Source organism: Paramisgurnus dabryanus, chromosome 17, assembly GCF_030506205.2.
Source record: "Paramisgurnus dabryanus chromosome 17, PD_genome_1.1, whole genome shotgun sequence".
Taxonomy (NCBI): Eukaryota; Metazoa; Chordata; class Actinopteri; order Cypriniformes; family Cobitidae; genus Paramisgurnus; species Paramisgurnus dabryanus.
The window spans coordinates 11,000,906-11,016,521 of NC_133353.1; the positions used below are offsets into that span (position 1 = coordinate 11,000,906).

Here is a 15,616-nt window from a genome sequence, read left to right on the forward strand (position 1 = left end):
ATCTGAAGAACCTTTCTGTTTCACAAAAGTTTCTTTAAGGGAATAAAAGGTTCTTTAAATTATAAAAATGTATAGAAAAGTGGTTCTTTGAAGAACCTTATCTAAATGGTTATTTGAGAAACCAAAAAAGGTTATTTTATGGCATCGCTGGGAAAACTCTTTTAAGCACCTTTATTTTTAAGAGTATACTCCATCAATAAGAAAACTAACAAAAAGTGTTGTATAGAATTGCTATTTTTATATGTGCTTGCAACTACCAAGGTAACTACCAGGATGTGTTTAACAGTGGATTTCTGGACCTCAATATCATTGACAAACCACTAAACCTTTGCCTTTTATTTAATGTTAAGACCATAGGGAATGAAGATAAAGATTGTGTGTGTGTCTAGTTTAGGTTCTGTAACAAAAAAATTGATGTTTTGCGATTTATTGTGAACTACTCTGCTCGTATTGATGTTCTTACACTGCGGAGGTCCAAACTTTAAATGAGTCAGATGTATCCTATTGAAGGCAGGCTTATTAACTTTCAAACAAAAGAGCATTATCTTTACACAAAGAACATTAATACAAACATGTTAGCCCACAAAGAATAATAGAGGTTTAAAGGTTTCACTTTGATCAGTTAACTTTATACAATAAGTTAAATAAATAATAAATTTGCATTAAATTCCCCTCATTTGTAATATAATTTTACATCCATTAGAGTGGAATAAATGGTTTATAACACAATTGCCTTCCATTGTGTCACTTTTGTGCTATAAAGGTTCACACTCAAACAAACACAGATGCATGCAAACATTCCTCTGTGTATATGTGACAAACATTTGCCTCTTTTACAGCTCTGCTTTCTACAGTGTCAATATGGAAAGTAATGGTTTTAGAAGCTAAAACAACAGGAATAGCTTTAAAGATCATTTAACTTTACTGTATAATTACCAAATTTTAGACCAGTTCGTATTATAAATCATAAAAAGGAGGGGTGGCAGGAGAAAGAAAGAAAGAATGAAAGAAAGAAAAAGTAAATGAAAGAGGTCACTGTAAGATACATAGTAGGATTACATATAATGGTATTACAATTATTCTCAAAACGAGAACAGAAACATATTCTTAAAACAAGAAGTTTTTTTCTGCTAACTCTGCACACACACAAATAATTTGTTCTGGTTTCCAGAAACTCTTAGTATACATATTTACATTATATATATACAACACAAGAAACAGAAAAAATAACGGAATAGAATAAAAACGTGTACATGATGTGTTATTTACACATGTGCAAAGAATATATAACACTGTGTATACAACTGTAAAACTATAAATAAGCCTATGTATTTTAATTGTTATGCAAGTATGCATATAAGCAGTGTACTGCACTACAGAATATTGATAATTATTACAATTTTAGTGGGTGGATGTGCTAAAACATTTAGTCTTAAATATAAAACAACTGAAAATGTGCAGCAATTATAATGCATTTATCGGTTTTAGTCTGCATTTTAAAGGGATGGTTCACCCAAAAATGAAAATTTGATCACTCTCATGTTGTTACAAACTTGTATAAATGTCTTTGTTCTGATGAACACGAATGTAGATATTTTGATGTTTGTGGACCATTGACTTTCATTGTAGGAAAAAAGAACAGTATGGAAGTAATTGGGGTCAACAAACGGTTTGGTTACAAACATTTCTCAAAATATCTTCCTTTGTGTTCATCGGAACAAATAAATATATACAGGTTTTTCACAACATGAGGGTGAGTAAATGACAAAATTATAATTTTTGGGTGAACTATCCCTTTAAAACAGCAAAAAAAACCAATTCACTCACAGTGGAACATTCAGATGCTCCCTTTGCAATGTGCAGAGATTCCAATGCTAATGTAGAATGCGCATGCGCAGTTCCGATTCCAACCCCAAAATTGCCAGGTTTCGTGATTTGGGAGTGTGTGAGACTCTGCACGTAGCTCAGCAGATAGATGAGAAAAGCCGTGCAGCCTCCTCAGTCCCAAATAAAGCCCAGCTGCACACAAGAGGCATCGTAAACACAAGCGTCTTCAAGACATTAGCATCAGGAGAGGAACCTCGGGATTGACTTGGTGTTTCTGTACGTGGTGACAGTTCGAAATTACTCAGGTAAATGCTTTAGTTAACAGAAGTTTTGTTATATTTATGCTCTCTAATAGCAAAGTTTAATGAAAGTTTTGTTCTTGTTTATGTGTTTAGTGTGCTTTAGCCTTATAGATAAAGCAAGTTAATACGATACAGTAAACGTACAATTTACAAGTAAACACTTTTCGGTGGAAATAAAATCACTGTTCTCGAAAGTTTGTAAAGCTTTGGGGGTTTTCCTTGCAGGAATTTCCACTATTCATTTCACTGTAACGTTAACTTAAATATTTAACGTTAACTACAATATTTACTGCAATTTATCAATTTACTATAAAATACTATATACATTAACTAATTGACAATATATATTCAGTATACAGGTAAACTTTCCACTGGCATTAAAATTATTGATCCAGAAAGTTTGCAGAGTTTCGGAAGTTGCCGGTGTAACACCGGCAGGAATTTCCGCTATACACACAACAAAATATGTATATTGAGCTCTTCGAGAAAAGTGTCATAAGGATTAGTAGTGATGTTTCGGATTAAATTTTCAAAGTGTGTCGCTTTTAATTTCTTCAGTCAAAAATAAGTGGTCCAATAGTTGCACGTGGTTTTGCGTATTGTGTTGTTTGTACAGTTGTAACGGGCGCAGTGCGGCGTGCCTGTGATAGGTTGGCACCTATAGTGGGTAAATTAGATATTAAAAGTACCACATGACCTACTTTAGGAATTCTGTTATTTTGTGGCTTGGCGTTTGCTACTGGCAGCTTTTAAGCATTTGCTCCACCACTGTTCGCTCGTGCACGGGGAGGGGGAGCGCGAGGACGTGGCACTTCCGCTACGCTGGAGCCAATGAACTTCTCGTAGCTTCCATGCTGGACCCTCACAAGCTCACGAACTCTCTTAAAAAAAAACAAAAATGTACATATGAACTTTTTAAACTCATAATAAACGATCTCATTCAAGAGGTGTAAGAAGACATCATATTTTTTGTCATTTTCATGTTTTTTTATTTCTTTGACAGTTAATTTAATTATATTAGCATCACATTGTTATCTATTGGTTTTATAACTATAGTGTTTTTCTATAACTATAGTGTCTTTCTCCTTTCATTTTTAAAGAATACTAGCCTTTGTTGCCTGGATATTTTAAGCCAATTTGAGAAAAATGAAAACTACTAATGAACTAAAATGGGTGATATGCTCCAATATTAGTATGATAACTCTTAAACTGTACAAAAACAATGTCAGAATTCTCAAGGTGTGAATAAGGACATATTTTTATGTGTATCTCTGTGACAAAGTCGTCTCTATGCTAAGAAATGCAAATTCATGCATTTAGTTTATGTAGCACCATTCATAAGTTTTCCATTCATACTATCCTGACAGGGATATGGCATTAACATTAGTTCATGCAGCAGGCAAGGTTCAGGTGAATTCCTTTTACAGACCAAATGTGTATACAGCAGTCAGATAGGTTGTTGGTTTTGTGGCCCCTTAGGGCATTTATTCCTTAAGCGTCAGATGCCTGTTTAAACATACCATGACATGTCTCTTCACATAATTTGGCCTTATGACATTACTTGTGCAACACATTAAATATCCTGTTAAAATAAATTATACAGATTTTTTGCAGTTTATAACAAGAATGTCCTTCTCTAATATTATGTGTTAATAACATGCATGTAGCAGATTGTGGGTCAATTAAACTTGAATCGAATGATATGAAACTGGATGCAGTATAAGAAGGACAGTGTGAATCTCTTTATTTGTGGGGGGTTGTTGGTGTATTTGTCCAGTAATTCCCTACCCCAGGCTTCCTGTGGCTTGACAAGTTAACCTTTTCACAAAACAAGCGTGACCTCTTGTTTACACAAGCCAACACTTGCACAAACACGCGAAGAGAGTTTCCCGCAGGGGTGTCTTGATTCCCTCTGTCATTCAAACCATTGGTTGACAAATTTGTGCCAACAATAAACACTGCCTCCAAACATCCATACTGCATGTTGTATTAAAACTTACTTTGGTTCCCTGTTTGAATAATGACACCATAAAAGGCAGAATTATTATCATCTTTTGTGTATGGATTTGATTTGATGCATCACGTATCCCTCTTTCTCTCAGGATGGTGCGGTGTTGGTTCCTGTTGAGTTTACTCTTTCACACCCTGTACGCCCATGTTGACTTTTTCACTTCTATAGGTAAGATTATCCATTGTTTTTACCAATGTTTATGGTTTATTTCCCTGTATTGTTTCCTGTCTATTACTCATAGGTTATCCTGATATTTAAACATGCAGGATGTCCGTAAATAGGGTATAGACTAAGAATGTAAGTGGGAGGTGTGGTGCAGCTGCTGACCCAAGTGTAAAAACAATCCAAGTCATTTCAGTGCACCAGCTAAAGCACATTAGTACAAATTAAATTTTTTCTGAATTAGCAACAAATGTTTCATTCAGACTTTAGCCCTTTTCAGACACAGATTACGGAAAATACACGAAAAATGCTTCCGGGATTTGTATCAGAGGATTGTTCGATTTTTGGTTTATTCACACTGCCAATGATTTTCTGGAATCTTTTTGGCTGTGTTCAAACACATCCCGTAAAGATCCTGTAAAAATACATGACTAAGTCATATACTTGGTATGTTTTTATCGCAAGATCTAAAGTAAGCTTATTTTCCGATTTCTCTTTTGTATATGATGAGATCATAAAGGAGCGTATATGAATGATAACTTTTTGCGATGGCACTCCGCCGTCCTCACTACGACACGTCGCTTTTTGGCATTGTTACTGCCTTTTGTTTACACAGGACGCGTTCCGTAAATGTTATGACAATGTTACTAGCTCCTCTTTATGGGAGCGATCCCAGGATCAATTACGGGATGTTTTTGCGTTCACACAGTAGGCAAGTTGGCAAAGTTATTTTCTAGGACCAGTGTGCTGTCTGAATGGGGTTTTGGTGTGATCTGTTCCACCCCTTCTGAAAATAGAAACATAAGAAACCTAAATCAGCATGCATTTAAATGGATAAGTATGAGATGCTTCAGTTTTAATTTTAGATTTGTGTTAATCGACTTCTAGGTCAGATGACAGATCTACTATACACAGAAAAGGACCTGGTGACATCACTAAAAGAGTACATTAAGCAAGAGGAGAACAAACTAGAGCAAGTCAAACAGTGAGTCTGAACAGTCACACAGACACAAACAAACATGGAAACATATGCTGCAAACATGCTCAGCTGTGCAAACATACATGCCAACACATATGCTGATCATCTGTTTGTATGGGGCTGTTTACATAGCATAACAACATTTTCAGTAAACAGGAAAGTTTTTATGCGTTATGGCTGTTACATGACAGCACCGTTTTGAAGAGCGGTTTCAAAGTTCAAGTTTTTATACCGGCGCCTTGTTGTCTCCATGTAAATTATGTAAAAGCAAATCTGTGATAACGGTGACATTTTTTTTATTCAGCCTATAGCCATGCGCGAGTAAACCAAAACAACATAGGCGACCTACAGGACTGTTTTTGTGCTACTCAAGATGCTGAGTTTATTAACGTTTCTCCTACAAAGTATACAATTTTGTCACTTGATAAGGGTTACTTGTAATGCTGCGTTTATACCAGCCATGGTAGAGGCAGCAAAAACGCGCTATTCGCGCGTAGTTGGACGCTTGAACATTTGGGTGCGTGAAATTCTAGTCATTCCAGAAATTCACGAGGGAATTCACGTCATGGGAGGGGCTTCTGCGACTACGCTGAGACTCCACCACTCCGCTGGCTTCCTGTAATCACGTCACTACTACAGTAAGGTCCTGATTGGTTAACGCGGCGTGAAAATCCGCCGAAGTTCAGATTTTTCAACTTGCGCGTTTCCTGCGACAAAGATCATTTCGTGCATTCCGCGTCATTCGCGTCGGGTTTACCGCGTGTACCGCGCGGCAGGATAATAATCCGCTTGTAATTGCGTCTTTGCATTGACTTAACATGTAAATCACCCACGCTTGCCGCCTCTACCGTGGCTGGTGTAAACGCAGCACAACTATAAACCTACCTCATTGTCTAAACAACGTCTAAAGTTGCATGCTTCTGTCATCTTTGCATTTATCAATCTGCTGAAGAATGTATAGGTGCGCAGGTGTAGTGTTTCTTTTCAAGGTAACATCGCCATCTACTGGCCAACTACTACATTGTTGTCATGTAAACGTAGCCTAGATATAAATGCTTAAACATGCTTTTTATTTAAAAACACAAGGACCTTTTTTCCTTACGTGTTTTGCCAGTTCATGAATGGCTTGTGATTTATTAGCATCTAAGCATTATTTTATTGTTCATCAATTGCAACAGGTGGGCAGAAAAGGTGGATACGCTGTCACACACAGCCACCCAGGACCCCGAGGGATTCCTGGGACACCCGGTGAACGCCTTCAAGCTCATGAAACGACTCAACAGTGAGTGGGCAGACCTGGAGAGCTTGGTTCTGCAAGACACCACCAATGGTTAGTGATACCAGAGACTTTGTCGACATAATTGCTAATATCTTTACTTACATGAACATTCCCTTTTTTTCATTATTCGTGATCTTTGAGGTCTGTTTTTCTCATTTCTTAGGGTTTATTTCTAATCTGACCAATCAGAGACAGTTTTTCCCAACGGATGAGGACCAGACAGGAGCAGCCAAGGCTTTGCTTAGATTGCAGGACACATACCAGCTGTCCGCCAGCGCCATTTCGACTGGAGACCTACCTGGTGAGTGAGTGCATGTGTTTATGTTCTCCCTGAAGTCTGCTTAAAATTAAAGAGGGCATATCATGAAATTCTGACTTTTTCCATGTTTAAGTGCTATAATTGGGTCCCCAGTGCTTTTATCAACCTAGAAAATGTGAATAAGATCAACCCAGTAACTTAGTTTTGGTAAACCATTCTCCACAAGCATGTGAAAAAATAGGTAATTGAAATGTGGCCCCCCTGGTGATGTCGTAAGGGGATAATACCGCCCCTTAATCTGCACCATCCAACCACGCAACTGCCGTTTAGGACAGAGATCGGCTCATTTGCATGTTAAATGACACACCCAAAACGGCACATTTTTGCACACACCTCTAAAGTCACAATTTTAACATGTTATGATAAATTATCTATATGATATTTGGAGCTAAAACTTCATGTATTCTGGGGACACCAAAGATTTATTTTATATCTTAAAAAAGTCTTGTGAAATGTCCCCTTTAATGAAAACTATATGTATGAGAGATGTTTTTATAGTAAACTATTCTTTCAAATGTATTATACTTTTAATTTTCAACTAAATATATTACATTTCATTATAAAAAGACTTGTGTCTTTTTATCTGCTTACAGGTGTGGCCTCAGGTGTGATTCATAAGAGCCAGATGACAGTGGAAGACTGCTTTGAGCTGGGGAAGATCGCGTACTCTGATGCGGACTACTATCACACTGAACTTTGGATGACACAAGCACTCGCACAGCTGGATGGGGGCGAGGAATCCACTATAGACAAGGTCACAGTAATGGACTACCTCAGTTACGCCATTTACCAACAGGGGGAGCTAGAGAAAGCTCTCGAAATTACCAGAAGGATGCTGAAGTTGGGTAAGTTTGCAGAGTAAATAAAATTATGGGAAGCTCTTCTTTAAAGTAAAGTTTGGAATATTATTAAGAGATGTAAAGGCTGAGTTTGATATAGTATAAGGAATGAGCTGTTTAGTAAGGAAAGAGCTGGAAAGAGTGACCTTACATGACAGAAAATAAGATAGCTCAACACTCGGATAAATCATACCTCGGCTAACTTGAAAAAATGGCTTTGTGCTGCGTTTGAATTTCAGACCCGAATCACCAGAGAGCCAATGGGAACCTAAAATACTTTGAGTTCCAGTTGGAGAAGCAGAGAAAGGCAGAGGAAGAGAAAAATGAGGAGGTTAAAATAAGAGAAAAGAAAGCGGTGGACAAACGTGAAGCTCAGAGAAAACGCTCCAATGATCCTCTGCCAGAAAGGAAGAGATATGAAATGCTGTGCAGAGGAGAGGGATTGAAACTGGTAAAAAAATAAATATGACATTTATCTCCACTTTTTCTCCTTAACTGTTAAATATTTTTCTTAAATTTTTGTTTCTGTTTCTTTTGCCCTGTAGACACCTCGCAGACAGAGCCGTTTGTTTTGTCGTTACTCTGACAATGGCCGCAATCCACGATTGCTATTGGCTCCGGTGAAAGTGGAGGATGAGTGGGACCGCCCGCACATTGTTCGGTATCATGACATCATCTCTGACAGTGAAATCATGACAGTGAAGCAACTGGCAAAACCCAGAGTAAGTTTTTGAGTTTCTGAATAAAGTCAGATATTTGCAGACACCCTAAAAATCATTCTTAGGATATTTGCAGGGCTAGGTTTTTGTGCATTAGATACTCATTAATAATTAAAATCTACAGTAAATGCTTCTCTAGTTTAAAGAAACTGAGCCATGTCAAAGCTCAAGTCAAGTTTATAAGAATAATATGCACAGTTGAAGATTTTATTGTATTGTTGAGAAAATGTGAAATTTAGAAGTAATTAAGGAGTTCAGATGCAAACCCCTCTAAGTGCGTCTGGCATGTTTTCTTGTAAATGAGCATTTCTTATCATGCTCTTATGTTTAGGTTCAGTAATTTCACTTTTATGGCAATATAAAGGTTATTTGTCAGTAATTGAAATGCCTTATTTTCACAAATGTCACTCACTACAGTCATTTTATTGGTATTTAACAAAATTGATGCACTTTCGATGCAAAACCCACTAAGTGCATGCAAGTTTTTCTTTAATAAAAACTCCAAATTTATTTATTTGGACATGACATGGTAAACAGTTGCAAACTCACTAAAGATGCAACTGAAAACATTGCAAATAATACAATTCAGAATGTAAAAATGAAGAAACTAAACCACAAATTAGGGGGTGCTATGATCCATGTCACTGCCACATTAAGGTTGTATTCAGGTCCAAGAACTCATAATAACTCCTTGAAGAACAGCAGGGTCCTTGCACCTCAATGCTCGGGCCCTAACAAGGGACACAAGTTTGAATGTGATCCATGGTCGTTTAGTGTGCCGTCTGTGCACTTAGAGGACTTTGCTGAAAATCTGATTTTGCCAACAAAGCAGTATTTCTGAATGGTGTGAATCTCCGTATATATGTAATTATTTTTAATATACGCTAATAAAAATGAGGGTTCTTAAAAGGGTTCTTGACAGCGATTCAACAGGAGAACTTTTTAGTCAAAGGTACTATATATATATTTCTTACATTTATATTTTCTGTATAACCCCCTTTTCTACTACAAACAACTTTTTTGCAACTGAACAGTTTTGTGAATATTTATGGAACCATAAGTACCTTTTAGGAACCTTTATTTTCAAGAATGTACTAGTTTAGATGTCTAGTCAGTATTAGTAAAGGGTTGAGGTACTGGAGGCTGTAAGGGGCACAGAGCAATGTGTAACCCCATGTCTGGCTCCTCAGCTCCGTAGGGCCACTATATCCAATCCCATCACAGGCGTGCTCGAAACCGCCCCCTACAGGATCAGTAAGAGGTAAGGCTTGAAAATGACGAGATGCTGCGCCGTGCCCTCACTGTTCTGTAGGATTAGAGAACTCCTTAGCAGAAACAATGTAAAACATGGATTTTGTTATTATTTATTTGATTAAATTAATTATTTGAATCAACTAATTAAAAATACTAAATTTTAATTACTAAAATTGTAATTCTACTTCAACAAAATGATTATAGGGAATACTAGAATCTAGTTTGAGAAATAACTGTTGGAGCAGAAAGTTTTAATATTGTTTTTATGCTGAGGAGTTGTACACCCTGCATTGGTGTTTTTATGTCGTTATGCTGTTTTTTCCAGCTTTAGTAGTCATGTGCTCAGTGACGGTGAAGCGTAAACAGGGACAGTCTGATTTCAATAGTATGTAAAAAAGACAGTTGTGCAAATTACCTAGTTGCAGTTTGTGATCGAAAGATTCATGCTGAGAACTTAAAAGCCAAAGCATAAAACATTTACTTATAGTTTTGTATCACTGATGGTGAACAGATCTGTCCCTGTTCTTTACATGGCTTTAGTTCAGAATATTAAACTAAAGTGACCTCTTTCTTTCTCTCTCTCTGCTTTATCTGTCTCTCTACTACTTTGTGTGCTGCTTTTTTGTTTCTATCTTTCTTTCTTCTGCTTTGTATAATGGGGTTTAGCTAAGGAGAGCAACTGTGCACGATCCCATTACGGGAAAACTCACCACTGCCCAATACAGAGTCTCCAAGAGGTAAGGGCTTAAAAGGTGAATTAAATTGAAATGTTATCAATTAAATTAAGGTTTAATTTATTAAGCTGAATTAAATTTAGAATTTAATTATTTAAATAATTTTATTCAATTACATTTTCTCGAGTAGTAGAGTCAGTTCAATGTCGTGCTAATATGCCATTGATTTTTTTTGTGATGCTGTTGATATTCAAAGGACTTTACAGCATTGTTATTAAATTCTGAAGCAATAAGCTTATTACTTTTGTAAGCAATGACTTTTCGATTTAAGTACAGGCTGTTTTAGGCCTGTCAAACTGTGAATGCAAGCAGCTACAAAACGTCCCAGTTGTTAGTTTAAGCCTTATATTAACACTGTAATATATTTATACAGACAGCAGATGTAAGAGTAGAGAGAACATATTTTCATGTGTGTTCTTCCCAAATCCTCCTAATAATCATCCTATCGGGAGTACTTGGGAATGGATAAATATTTGTGCGTGCACACACGCTCGCACACACACACACACACACACACACATTAACACATACAAAAGTTTGTTGCCATAGCTGCTGCGTGGCCAACCGTTGTGTCTGTACACTAAAATAATCTTTAATAGTGCTTAACATAGTTGAGTTGTCCCAGTCATTTTCCACCCACACCCCAGTGGTTTAACCTCTCTTAGTTATTATAAGTGTGTGTGTGTGTTTGAGAATGCACTTCTTGTACTGGACAGACTGGGTGGAGTCGCTGGAGTAATTTTGAGCCTGGGTGACACTGAATAAAGTTGGTGTATATCGGTTTGTGAGTTTACAGCCACAAACATTCCTTTTAATAAAAGGAAAGTAATGAAGTGACCCTCTCCTGGGGCCTGCCTATATATTTCCCATCTTTGGTTCCCTTTCCCACCCTTTGTGGCTTTACCTGCATGTCCGTCCGCATTAAGTTATTCATGTTTGCATGTGATGCCATATAGTTGGCTTGTTATACGTGCTATGTTTTGTGGTACGTTTAATTTCCTCTGCAAAATTTTTTTAGTGCTTGGCTGTCTGGATATGAGCATTCCACAATTGAAAGGATTAACCAGCGTATTGAGGATGTGACCGGTCTTGAAATGGACACAGCGGAAGAGTTGCAGGTAAGTGGGAGGGGTTTCCACATTTACCAGCCATTTAGAAGTGAACTGAAATGCTCAGGTTTTTTTCTCATATGTCAGGTTGCAAATTATGGAGTTGGAGGCCAATATGAACCTCACTTTGACTTTGGAAGGGTGAGTCCCTTTGTTTGATATTTAAATAACAGTATTACACTGTATGGGACATACAAGCTTGTGTTTCATGCTTCATTCTTTGTTTTTGTATTCATACAGAAAGATGAACCAGATGCTTTTAAAGAACTGGGCACAGGAAACAGAATTGCGACCTGGCTCTTTTATGTAAGTAACCCCACAGCTCACACAATATGTGTCTTGAGGTTTTTTTATTTATCGGTATAGTAATACCACAAGTAATAAAGTTGATCAAGTAATATAGCATTACTTATCCTTCATATAAGCAAGGCTCGACTTATAAGTTAAGTTTTGGTATGGGCTTGATTTATCCTGGACTCTTGTGTTGCAGATGAGTGATGTAACAGCAGGGGGCGCCACTGTCTTCACTGATGTAGGAGCAGCAGTATGGCCCAAAAAGGTGAAACATACTGTACAACAAAATCTTTTCGTCTTTCCCATCAGACAGGTTCAGCCTTTTTAATTTCAGTGGTTGTTGTCTCGCCAGGGTACAGCGGTTTTCTGGTATAACCTTATGGCTAGTGGAGAAGGAGACTACAGCACACGACATGCTGCCTGTCCAGTTTTAGTAGGCAACAAGTGGGGTGAGTATTTTGGCCGCCCAACAACTTTAGTGACTTCTCCAAAAACACAAAGCATTCTCTGTAATAGTTCTTAAATGTTTGAATGTTTCCAGTTAATCACTTTTACATTTCTTTCTCATTTTCTTTGCCAGTATCAAATAAATGGGTACACGAACGAGGTCAAGAATTCAGAAGACCATGTAGTCTAAGTGAAGAGGAATGATCACATTCTCTATCGTTCCTGTTTAGTATCATGGTGTCAGTTTTATTCAGTATGGAATGTGTGTCTGTACAAAGAGTGTATGACTATCATCAATGTTCATTTCTTTTCTATGCCCCTTTTCAAACAGAAACATGGGTAGGATATGATCCTAAATGCATCATGAATGTGCAGAGGTCTAATCAAAGGTTTTATTCTAGTTATTTATTTAGGGTTGCTTTTTAAATCATATTTGGCTTTTGCACTTTCTTTCATCTTGAACTCCAATTCTAGTGAAGTTGCTTAAGTCCTGCGTTTAACCACTGAACACTCAAAACCATAAACTTGAATCCGCTAACACTTTAGGCTTGAATAGAAATGAACGAGGAAACATGCAGTAGTTTAGGTCATTTTGAGATGATCAAAACAACTTGATCTATATAGTCTGAAGACTAACCTTTTAAGACCAATATGTTGCTGTGGACAAATCCCTACATAGTACCAAATAATATTTTAACAAGTTCTGTGGCCAATGCTAGACATGTTTGTTTTTAATGGGTTTTTTATGTACTTTTGTATTTGTGGAAAATAAATTGTGTGTGACTGTTTTCTACAGAAATAAATTTTATGTCATCATTCTGTTGAGTCTTATTTGGCCACAACTTACTGGCAGGACTTCCAGCCTGCACGACCAAACCCTTACAGATGATTCAGAACGCAGCGGCAAGAGTGGTCTTCAATGAGCCAAAGAGGGCGCACGTCACTCCTCTCTTTGTCAAGTTACACTGGCTTCCTATAGCAGCCCGCATCAAATTTAAGGCTCTGCTCCTGGCCTTTAAAACCACCACTGGGTCAGCACCCCCTTACCTTCGCTTGCTTATAGAGCCTTATGTACCCTCTCGATCACTGCGCTCTGCCACCGAGCGACGACTTGTGGTACCATCTCAAAAAGGGAAGAAAACACTAACGCGTACCTTCTCAGGAACTGTCCCACAACTGTGGAATGATCTGCCGGTCGTGACACGATCAGCTGACACTGTAGCTGTCTTTAAGACTCGGCTAAAAACCCATCTCTTCCACCATTACCTAACTTCCTAATTACAGATTTACTATCTTTATTTAGTTACCCTTCTCTTTATCTCTTTCTCTATCTACCTTCCTCTTTATCTAAAAAAAAAAAAAAAAAAAAAAAAAAACTACTAACATACCCTTGGCTATGTATATTGTGTTGGACTTGATGAGACTATTTCCAGTGCACTTATGTATTGCTGTCTTATGTTGCCATAATTGCTTCTATTGTTTACCTCACTTGTAAGTCGCTTTGGACAAAAGCGTCTGCTAAATGACTAAATGTAAATGTAAATGTAACTTTCTCTGTGTTTCAGCAAATGGTTATTTTGTGTTATTTTGACACATATTTTGGGAAAATGCTTTGAATATTTTTCAAAAACTCAACAATACACTGTGGGCAAATTCACATCCCTTTCGTTATGTTCGTGAAAAAACCTCCACTAAATTAAACTGCTGTAAAAATCAGATAAATATTTGATTTCAAACTTTTTTGCATAAATCTGTTAATCAACCTCAGTTCTAATCAAAACTGCTAAATGTTTAAGAAAAAATCCAGGATTTTTACTCCTTAATTGCCAATGATTTTTCAAAAACACACTCAAAACTGATTTGGGGGAAAAACATTGGCTTTAATGCATTGTTAGTTTTTGTGCAGCATCAGTTTAAAATTGTTTCTCCCTTATTTACTGCCCGTGGCCGTTTTTTCCCCATTGACATATTCTCTATTGGGTTCCATCGTGACTATTAGTTTGTCTAGTGCTACACTTTTGTGTTCTCTGCTTTCCATCTTGAGTTTGGAGTAAAAAAAAATGTTTTGTTCTCTTTTAAAGATCAGATAAGGGGGCCCTATACATACCTTCGCCTTGGGCCCCCAATTTGCTAAATCCGCCACTGATACAAAGTCATGTTATAATCATGTTTAATTTATTTGTGTCCATGGCACAAAATTCAGCATGAATATCTTTTTTGTGTCACGAATTTCTATAAATTGTTTTTCTATCTGTGGCACAACTTTCTTTTTCATGTAATTTTATTTATTGTTTTCTAATTTTTTTCCTATTTTCAAATCATTGTCACTTGGGTTTGGGGTTAGATTTGGGGTTTGGGTTATGGATGTACTTTTATGTATTGGTTTCTAAATGTCTTTCTTCCACTTTTAAAACGTTTCTCGTCTGGATTGGTGGTTAAAGTTGGGGTTTGTGTTAGGATGTCAGAAAATGTAACAGAAAGTGATTCTTACCCCAACCCCAAGTGACAATGGTAAGAAAATAGGAAAAAACAACGAAAGAACAATACATATAATGAAACAAAAAAGAAAGTACGAAAAATTATTTATAGATATTTTTTTCTACTATGGAAGTGAATGGGGCTCATGATCGGTTTGGTTTCAAACATTCCTCAAAGTATCTTCCTTCGTGTTCATCAAAACAAAGACATTTATACAGGTTTGTATTAACATGAGAGTGATTAAATGATGACAGAATTTTTATTTTTAGGTGAACTATACCTATATGTATAGTCAAATATATCAAAAATATTTTAAATATATGTATGTTTACATTTTTTTAATAGGTCCAACTAACACATTGTTTGATTGCAAACGATCGATTGTCACTGTATTAAAAAAAACTGTGTTTTAATGTGTTCGACTTCATGCATCAAATGGCTCTCTGTCATTTCTCTCATCCTCCACCCCCTTTTTACCTAGTCAATTTGTTTTAATCTCACTATTGATTAAATTATCGATTGCTAAACCTGTTTGCATCACTCTAAATAACCCTTCAGCTTTCATGCAAACATATACACATACACTCACAAATATACAGAAGCTATTAGACCGAATTTGCACGGGCAGTGAATCTGTTTGTCTGTTTGTCTTATTTGTTTTTGTTTTTTCCCCTTTGTAATTATTTAGCATATGTAAATAGAGTCAATTTCTGTGTTTGCATTATATATTAATAAAAAATGCAGTGAGAGCTCACCTTTAAAATCATCAGAAAACCCAGCTGTTTAATTGCTCTCGGGGTACTTTGATGTCACGAACCGATCAGATTACGCAGCGCCGCATGACGTTTTGCGGATTGACGGTC

General features: G+C 36.9%; 1 protein-coding gene across 2 annotated transcripts; it reads left to right on the forward strand.

Moving 5' to 3' along the window:
- Positions 1-1,918: 1,918 nt before the first annotated feature.
- p4ha1b (prolyl 4-hydroxylase, alpha polypeptide I b) lies at positions 1,919-13,091 on the forward strand. Of its 2 annotated transcripts, none has more exons than XM_065244874.2 (15): positions 1,919-2,132; positions 4,232-4,308; positions 5,191-5,287; positions 6,460-6,611; positions 6,724-6,861; positions 7,473-7,724; positions 7,958-8,169; positions 8,264-8,440; positions 10,358-10,428; positions 11,444-11,543; positions 11,622-11,675; positions 11,775-11,840; positions 12,025-12,093; positions 12,181-12,277; positions 12,409-13,091. In XM_065244874.2, exons 2-15 carry the CDS (start codon positions 4,233-4,235, stop codon positions 12,477-12,479), a joined length of 1,632 nt encoding a protein of 543 aa, XP_065100946.2. In that variant the 5' UTR covers positions 1,919-2,132; position 4,232; the 3' UTR covers positions 12,480-13,091. The 2 variants fall into 2 exon arrangements, with proteins under 2 accessions (XP_065100946.2, XP_065100945.2); XM_065244873.2 differs by lacking the exon at positions 10,358-10,428 and adding an exon at positions 9,628-9,698 and having other exon boundaries at positions 1,921-2,132.
- Positions 13,092-15,616: the final 2,525 nt, after the last annotated feature.

What these genes read in the sequence shown, in the direction of transcription:
- p4ha1b (XM_065244874.2), top strand. Translation starts at nt 4,233, where the DNA reads ATGGTGCGGTGTTGGTTCCTGTTGAGTTTACTCTTTCACACCCTGTAC. An exon ending in CAGAAGGATGCTGAAGTTGG is followed by an intron (nt 7,725 to 7,957) that starts GTAAGTTTGCAG and finishes TTTGAATTTCAG; the next exon opens with ACCCGAATCACCAGAGAGCC. An exon ending in GAGGAGAGGGATTGAAACTG is followed by an intron (nt 8,170 to 8,263) that starts GTAAAAAAATAA and finishes TTTGCCCTGTAG; the next exon opens with ACACCTCGCAGACAGAGCCG.